Source organism: Limulus polyphemus, unplaced genomic scaffold, assembly GCF_000517525.1.
Source record: "Limulus polyphemus unplaced genomic scaffold, Limulus_polyphemus-2.1.2 Scaffold2133, whole genome shotgun sequence".
In the NCBI taxonomy this organism is placed as follows: domain Eukaryota; kingdom Metazoa; phylum Arthropoda; class Merostomata; order Xiphosura; family Limulidae; genus Limulus; species Limulus polyphemus.
Genome location: NW_013667743.1, coordinates 92,696 through 102,468, shown reverse-complemented (window position 1 = coordinate 102,468; position 9,773 = coordinate 92,696). Strand labels below are relative to the sequence as shown.

Genomic DNA, 9,773 nt, shown 5'->3' with positions numbered 1-9,773 from the left:
TTTGTACTGGTTGTTGGCTTAACTAAGAACTAGCAAAACAATAAGGAAGAAGTGGAAAGTAGGTCAAACAAACTAATAGCTATTTTCTTATATATATATATATATACGACTGGAAATCAGTCAGATTAATTTATAATACTGGAAATTATGTCAAAAGAAAAATTGTAGCATGTTCATTAATCCAAATATTAATAAACTTCAAACATATGTTAAGAAAAATAGAATTAATTGTTTGACCAGTCGCAACATGTTTTTTTATGTTCTGCAGTCTTGTTAAGCTCAAACATTCAAATAACAACGTATTCAGCTTTTTTTATTATCTAAATCAGAAGTTCACTTCTTGTAGTTGTTATACTTGATGATGCCAGGCTAAGCTAGTTAAACTTTGTAACTATATATATTATACTCTGTATATACAACAATAAATGAGTTTTAAATTTTACATAACAGGGTACTTTGTTATTATTTAATTTCAACAACTGTATACAATATAAAACTGGCTTCAATCTTAATCATACTCAAAGAATAGCTAAATAATTAGTAGCTTTACCAAAAAGTTCCACTAAAACCTTGGTTTAACTAAAGATAACTATTCAAAATATATATCTTATATTATTAGTACAGCTGACTTATATATTCAACTTACTTTTAGTGTTTTCCTCATTATAATTAAAGCAATAACCTATAACACACAGGGCAAACTTTATTTCAACATCTCATTGTTAAGAAGAGAGATTTTTTTATTTTATTTAAGCTCTGAAGCTTACGAAATAAGTTACCATTACAATTCTTACACGATAAAGAATTGGTTTAAATTCATTCTGTGTTTTGTAGTTAACATGTAAGCATATTCTTGTTTTCAGCAATGGTATTTTTTTAAATAAAACATTAAATGTTCCCTTGTTTTTTATTTCATTTCATACCTTAAAGCACACATCCCATTTAACTTTCTTTTTTTTTTCATGAAATCACCATCAATGAAATAATTTTAAAAAGTAAGATCAAGGTTTATGCACCATGCATAACCATAAATAAAGGATACCAGAATATCACCTGGTTAATACCTCTTTAAAGACCATTTCACATATTTCTCACATAAACGTGCCCTATATTATATGACCTAACTTTCACAGAATAGTAAGAATCATCTATTTCTGATTATATTTTAACACGAAACATAAATATGACATTAACAGAAAATAGTTAAAAGTAAAGGTTAAGTTTATATGTTTATCAAGTATTAGCATTATAAATAATTTTCAGATGATACCATTCTTCACGCTCGTACACAGCCATATTATACCCTTCATATTTAATACAACAATTAACCAAAGGCTACTGATATAAATTAATATAAGAACCATACCAAGTTTACCTTTTACAAAACTATCTTCATCAGAGCTGCTGGTGTCCAAATGATCAAAGTCTATTTGAATGTGAGATCTCTACAGAGGAAACAAAAACATCACAATGAGGATGTTTTTTTGCTAGTATATTTTAAAGTAAAGGTTCGTTAATCACATTGAAAAAGAAGCAACAAAAAGCTAACGTAATTAATTCAACTAACAGCTTTACTGTTGTAAGATATATTTTCACTACTTTAATTTGGATGTTTGCTAGAAAGTGTATGATGTTAAAATCAAATAAGTTTATAAAAGTAGTCACAGAATCCTAGAATTCTCTTATATGTTAACAACTGAGAAACTTAACAAAATATCTAGAAATAAGGCTATATTATAAGTATGAGAATAAGTGAAGCATTGAGACCAGTTTTTCAGTTAGTAGAGTGCCAGTCGTTCAGTGAAGCACTTAGTTTTCAGTTTGTTCAATGATCGAGAAGTGAAGTATTCAGATCAGCATTAACTATCACATGTATTCAGTTACTTGATCAATTAATGTTTATTTGTATGTTGGTCATAGTACCATTAACAAATAGAGTTTTGTTGAAAGTGACAATATTATTGATGAACTTATGCCTGCAACTATGTACAAGTGATAGTAGCCTGTAGCAAATGTTAAGGAAGAAATAAATATAGACTGGATTTGGCATTATTTTCACCAAATAATTAAAAAGAATCCACCCAATAAAAGAACACATTACACCATTATGATCATTTTTAATAATTCTCTCTCATCTGTTATCACATGAATAAGATTTTTTTGAGTGTGTACTGCTATTAGGTAAATTTACTTCCACTTTTGAAATGTAGGTAATTAGAAGTTGAGCCACATAGTTTACAATATGTAAATCTATAACCAGAAAATCATTTGTCATTGACTTGCTAACCAAGAAAAACCAACAAGTGGCCACAAAAATCAAGACAAGATGTAAACCAGATACAACAAGAAACCAAACATCATGATACAGAATATCATTTTGTGTACTAAAAGTGTACTTAGCAAACAAACTGTTTACTTGAAGATACATTAATTAGATAACATCTAGCCATATTTAGAATTCTCTTTACCTTTTTAATTGTTTTTACAAGTCGAGTCCAACGTTCCCCAAAAGATGACTTTTCAAGCTCAATAATGACACATTTATCACTGGTATTGGCCTTTGAACCATTTGGATTTATAGAAGCAAACAGTTCTTCATCAAATCTGTATAAACGGCCTTCCCATTGTGTACTGTAAAAGGAAAAACAGAATTTACAAAAGAACTATATATCATCATTCAGTTAGGTATAACAGAAAATACTAATTATAAAAAATGAAAATTTCTGTAGCAGGACTCTGGATAATCACAAGCCTGATGGCTAGGAACAAAGATTATCACAAGCCTAATAGCTAAGAACAAAGATTATCACAAGCCTAATAGCTAAGAACAAAGATTATTACAAGCCTAATAGCTAAGAACAAAGATCATCACAAGCCTAATAGCTAAGAACAAAGATCATCACAAGCCTAATAGCTAAAAACAAAGATTATTACAAGCCTGATAGCAAAGAACATAGATTACCACAGACCTGATAGCTTAGGACAATTTAGAAATAGCAGCTGCTGATCTGAAACACTAGTCTCATGAGCCTAGTGGATTAATACTGAGTAACTGTTTGGTTTTTAACTTTGATATACTAATACATTTGATTTGTTGTTTTTCACAGTGTAACAGTGATATTAATTTCTCAAACTTAATATGTTCAAAATATTTTTTCCAAAAGCAGAAATAAAAAGTAATTTAACAGCCAATCAGAAAATTATTTTTTACTTTCTTTTGATCAAAATATTTATTCTGCTCAGTTTGTCGATTCCAAGACTCTACAATTGCAGCTTTTTGAATACGTGTATATTATACTTACAAAATTTAATATATATCTAACTATTTATTAAACAGTTTAGATACTGTTCGGTTATTATTTACAATATGTAAATTTTTAACATTTTAATGTTTTATAGACGCATTTGTAGATGCAAGTCTTGAAAACAAAATACAGTGTGCCAATGTTGTATTTTAACTTGCATTTAAAAATATATATATAATCACCCTCAACTGTAACAGTTCAGTTATAATTTCAATCTCTAATTTTATCTTCTGATTGTTTAAACAATAAGAACTTTTTTATTTTCCATTTTGATCACTTTTTTTTAAAAGACACATCAGTTACAATTACATTTTCAACTTTTATAGGGGATTTTTCATTGCATGGTGGTCTATAACTTTAACACCTATTAGGTAGTACTACAGAATTTAAACTTATAATAAAGGTTGACTATTGTGTTTTATTTAGTAATTGGAATTCCATGTATAAACTTTAACAATTGCATGTTATACTGTGCTTGATAATATGAATTAGCATTCTTAATTACACATTTTTTATCAAAATACCTTTTACAGTTTTTTACTTCTTCAAAAATGTATCTGTATTCAACATGCTGACAGCTTGTTTCATACTTGAGTATCTGGTTTTGTTAGCTTAGCCATTTATTTGAAACCTTGTGTGTAAAAACACATGGCTGTCAGTATTATTTAATACTGATCTTTATTCTATAATGTATTCTGTAATATATAACTTATGCTAAAAACAACGTGCTGTTTTGACTCGAGCATTTTAATATAAAACACAAAAAAGAAACAGCATTAGAAGAACAGAACTCACCAGAACTGAAGACGTGTGTGAGATAACGTCAAGTCGTATTCTTTCACACCTGTTAACTGAACTGTCACAATTACATGAGACTTGTTCTGCCACCAACAAATGTGTGGAGTAAAGCTGCAGAAAAAAAAGACTCTTTGTTGAAAACATTCTAAGGTTTCATTAAGAAAAAGAATTTGCGTGTAAAAACTGTTTGTGTTGAAGCAGTAAATTTTTTTAATACGCACTGTGAAGTGTAATAAAACTCACTCACATGCTCTGTTAGTATGAAACAGTGTCCAGGAATCTGTTTCATACATGTATTTTTTGAGTTTTTGTATTATATTTCGATCATCTTTCCTTTGTACCAGTCAATTTAGAAAGAAATTCAGAACTGACATACTGTGGATTTAATTATATAGTTGGACAAAAAGTTTTACGAACAATCTTAAATTTAAAACAAAAAGTCATCAGCACTTCTACTTTACTTTGCTTAAACAAAGTATTTCCATTATCGGTCTTAAGGGGAAAACACTATCTCATTTACACTTTGATGGTGCCATGCTTAAATATCCCCATTATGAGTCAAAAGGAAATCAATTTACACTTTTACGGTACAATGTTAAAAACACACTTTCTAGCTTTAACTGACAGTAGAATATACTTTCTTTCAGTCAGAGGTGTCGCTAGGCACTGGCACATGGGGCTCATGCCCTGATTTTATTTAGAGTGCCCCAAATCCCTAGTTGGTGTCTTGAAAAATCAGAATAGAAAACCATGATTAATATCATACCAAAATGCCAAAAATTTCTACACCTATAGGCCTGAGCTCCAAATCTTTTAAGTACCTAACCTCTGCTTTTCAGTTACAACCAAAAATGTTTGCAAGCTATCATTTTCCTAAACTGAAAATGTATTTCCAAATAAAGTTATCTCCACTGACACTAATAGCTATTTCTCAATCTTCATCATTGCCATCTAGCATTGTGTTTGCTTGCTCCATTCTTTATATACCCCACTCAACTGTCCTCAGCAATATCTAATTTTCAAAACTTTACACCAACCCTCACATGCCCTCTATGCAGGTACTGTATAAGCATTTTTTGCAACATATATTGTCTAGACCACTACATGTTTGCCATATTCCAGCTAACTTGATAAGCCCTGGTATTGTGTGAAAAGTCCCATGACAGATATGGTGTGGATGATATATCTCCTCTGCTTTCATTCATGGGTTCTTAGAGAAACACTTTTCTTTTCATGAACCACGACGACTCCAGATATTGTACAAAGAATACAGCCCACAGTTAAACATCCTATACCAAAAAAGCTACTGATATGTAATGGGGATCTTTTCCTGTGTTTTCTATTTTACATATTTATGAACAATTTGTTTTAGCACAAAGATACACAATGGGCCATCTGAACTCCACTATGGGGAACTGAGCCTTGAATTTTGTAGCATTGTAAGTTTGCAAACTTACCACTGACCCACTTGGGGAAAATTTACCAATGAACATAAATGGTGTTTTTTTAAACATAACCTGTTACTATATATATAGTAAACATATAATTCAAATGCTGAACATAGCTTGTATGAAACAACATAAATATAATTCACTCTTGAAGAAAATCACAATAATTTGTTTGTTAGATGTTGTACTACTTAATTCATAATTTTAAAGTGATAGAGTAGAGGAAAGGCAGATAGTCCACACCATCCACTGTCTACTCTTGTCAGACTGATGAGGAAAGACAGATAGTCCACACCATCCACTGTCTACTCTTGTCAGACTGACTAGTGGGATTTTATTATCACTTTTATAATGCTCCCATGGCACCAAAATGTGGAGCATGATTTTTTTTCTTTTTTAGTGGTAACACAACATGAACCATGGTCAACTCCATAGTTTAGCATGCTAACCACTGGAGCCACAAAATAACTTTTATAATCACATCATAAGAACAAAAAAAAAGATCAGTTAAAGGAAAGTCTCACTTTTCTTATTAGTATTACATGAATAAATTATAATAATGGTTACAACTAAAATTTATAACAAATAGCTTATTCTTATGTAGGAAAATAAATCAATAACAATAATGTTCTCTTATCTGATATAAACATAATCATTAAACAATTCTTATTAAAATATAGCTAGGAATTAACTCAATTTGCTAATTTGTGACATATAATGAAAGCTCATGTATACTATATGTCAACAGATTTAAAAATGATACAAATTAGACTAATTATTAAAAACTGTACAATATATTACAAAACCTTAAGGTCACAAACAATTACCTTTTTGTTATTCCTTCAACTGCCACCAGAGGAGGTATATCACTAGGTATTGACAAAGATGGACTGTCTTTGGATGCAGAAGGAGAAGATAATGATGGTTTAAAAGATCTTGAAACTGATGGATTATGATTTTGTTTTACAATCTCTTCTTCTTCATCTGTTGACTGAGTCAACTTGGAATTTTGCAAAATACCATCAATAAATTTCTTGGCGATGAAACCGAGGAACTTTCCAGCAGCTTCACTTTCTTCATGCAATAAGTCTTCTTCTGTACCAGAACTCTCTTTTGCAGAGTTGGTTTCACTTGACAGGTCTGCATTGAGCTGACATGCAAAAACATGAATTACACTCGGCCATCAATATCAGTATTGTAGTTGCTCATTGACAGCTATAAACATTAATACAACTTATTCTTGAATAAAAAAAAAAACAACTCCATCTAAAGCATGGTAATCTACAAAATAAACAAATGGTAAATATAGTGATAGAATTTTATCCAACTTTTGGGCTGAACAATTTTAATAGGAATGAAATCACTACTCAAAGCAATGTATTCCTTCTTCCCATAGGTTTAGCCATTTTAAACTATTCGCATATAAATAAGTTAATTTCAAAAATCACAATGCGTAATAATTAACCGATGTTTTTATTTGCAATAATGTAAAGTTTACATCATTAAGAATTTACATTTCTTCATTACGAGTGTTACTAGTAAACATTTTCAGCATTGTTTAACCGATTAATTAATTGTTTGAGTGTATAATGAATGACTCTGCTACATGTATAATAAAAGTATCCTCAATTTGAGTCTTCAGTCTTAATTTTTTTTGGCAAAGCAACTAAACTGTATTTTTTGTTAAGACAGTTATCAAAAAACAAATTTCTTACATTATTCTCTATCTTCCCATTCTGGTTAACATCACAGTTTTGCACATCTGCTAGTCTACCCCAGCCTTCTTTCACTAACTCTTCTGCAATATCGATGTCCTTCTGTGTAACGGTGTCATATAAACATACATTGTAGGTATTCAAAAGTTGGTCAATTTGTATCACGTTTAATGAGGGATATAATGTACATGTATCCTTAATTTTTCAATTTTATCATTTTATTGATTGTGTGAGTTACAATTAGGTGCAACTTATATTACAGTAACATATCTTATTCTAATTTAGTGTTAAAGCTTCTTTTTGTTGTTGCTGTTGGGAATAAACGATCTGACTCGGTGTATTTTTTATGATAGAAGAGAAGATAAAGTAGTATAACAAAAGTTTTATAATAAATCAAATCATAGCATTAATTATGTTTATACATTCCTTTCTGTTCTCAGCCTGTTTCAGACTCTCCAGCTTGCTATATTGGGAGTCGTCAAAATTTTCTGTTTAAAATTTTTATTAAGTTAAAAGTAGTAAAAGATTTAACATACTTTAAAAAGAATGATTTCCCAATTTTCTTGTGCTGCTGGTTAAAATACAAATTTTCAAGCTTTAGTTAATCGTGATATTTATATGTAAGTTATTAGATGAAAACTTTGAACACTTAAAAAATTAAGAAAGGTCCAAACATCTGTTTTTTTTTGTTTTGATATTTTTATGACAGTAATCTGTTAGCCCCTTTGCTATGAGTGATGGATTTGTATGACTCATATGATGTATATTTATGGACAGGATTGCTGCTGGACTACATACATCTTCCATCTGTAAGAATGACCAGTCATTCAGATTATTCAAACTATACTTCCCTAGTCTATCAGCCTAAATCAGTTTCTGTAATTTTATGTAAATAGCTTTGTTGTCCCACAAAGAAATCACAGTGTCATTAATTCCTAACAATTTAATGTAGAATATCCTGCTTGCAAAATAAAATTTGACATCAACATTATTCCTGCCTGTTCTCCTGTCATTTCAAAAGTGAATGTTGAGCCTTGCCTGCTTGTGCAGCTTTTCAAACACAGTGAAGGAAGCGGTCACCATAAACGGGAGACAGATGAATGCTTAGACAGACATCACAGTTCGCAATATATATAAGTGACATATGGAATAACAACATAAAAAACAAATAAAAATTTGTCAAGTAAACACTACAATAAACATAAAAAAGGAATATCTTAGCTATTAGCTTCTGGTTTTATTCTTCTACTTCTAAAGTAGCTAACAAATATTCTTTATGTAAACGTTTTTTATATTATGCTAGGTAGATAATGCTGTCATCAAATAATATAAAAATCAAAGAAATGAAGTATTTATCTGTTGACTATTGCTACGTATTCATTTTAATGTAAACACAGTACCAAAATATTTTCATTCATATACTTTTATAACATACTTCCAACATTCACCATTTTATAAGTTGTGTGTAAAAAATCCTGACACATATTTAGTAAATAAAGTACATTTAGTGTGTCACAGTGTAGAAAATGAGACACTATTATAAAATAACCTCATATGCAAAGTATAAAGAAGAGTTCTATTTAAATTACCACTAACACTACAAAACAAACCTTTATAATTAATCGTTTGTTCACATTATCATCCAGTGTTTTTTCCCAGAATGCATCACCAGCCTGCTCACTCCAACCACCGTGGGGAGGAACAAGGTTTACAAGTGAGCACTCAATAGCTTGAGCAGGAAGCAAAAGTTGTTTCTCAGTAATTCTAAAGATCTCTTTTCTTTTAGCACTACCTTCATCTCCAAAGTCCACAAAAAATAGACGCACATCATCATCATCATCATTATTCATATTATCTGAAGAATTGGACAGAATCTGCTGTACTTTTGCTCTATACCACCTATAAAACAGAGTTAAAAACATTACTTGTAAAATAGTGAGTTTTATTTCCACTTTTAAATTGCAAATTACATTAATCTCTCAACAGTAAAAACATATCTTCCTAAACTTGCACAATGAAATATAATCTGATGTATTAATCTCCTCATTAAACAAACAACACACAGTAACATAATTTTGAGGGAGCATCGTTTCTGCTGTCCACACAATACAAATAGAACCTGATCTTATTTCTAATGTCCACATAACACGCAATAAATCGATTATGATATGGTATCACTCTATTATTCACCAATTGATGTTATCTCTACTACCACTTATATACAAATAAAACAAAAAACATCTGCTGATGTATCTATCATCTTTACAACTTCTACATCCTCCTTCATTCTGCAACAAATAATTCAAGCTAGTCGTTAACTTTTCCATGGGAATGATATTGGTACTATGAGTGAAATTGACATCTAATTGTTCAAAACATAATGTTATACAACATATCAATTGATAGATAAAAACCTTGACTTTCTATTGGTTATAGGTAATATATATATAATGAAACATAAGAGAGAACTATCAACAAATTCTGAAAGAGAGGATGTGGCAGGAGGG

At 30.2% G+C, this 9,773-nt stretch overlaps 1 protein-coding gene across 1 annotated transcript in view; it reads right to left on the bottom strand.

The window, feature by feature from the left end:
* The window catches only part of LOC106466048, a 31,934-nt gene that overhangs the window by 4,411 nt on the left and 17,750 nt on the right, over nucleotides 1-9,773 (bottom strand). The window contains exons 4-9 of the mRNA XM_022394003.1: nucleotides 8,877-9,165; nucleotides 7,267-7,461; nucleotides 6,379-6,701; nucleotides 4,101-4,214; nucleotides 2,469-2,631; nucleotides 1,376-1,445 (exon numbers count right to left, since the gene is read on the bottom strand). Of these exons, the coding sequence (XP_022249711.1) occupies nucleotides 1,376-1,445; nucleotides 2,469-2,631; nucleotides 4,101-4,214; nucleotides 6,379-6,701; nucleotides 7,267-7,461; nucleotides 8,877-9,165 (1,154 nt within the window). The remainder of the gene's footprint in view (nucleotides 1-1,375; nucleotides 1,446-2,468; nucleotides 2,632-4,100; nucleotides 4,215-6,378; nucleotides 6,702-7,266; nucleotides 7,462-8,876; nucleotides 9,166-9,773) is intronic.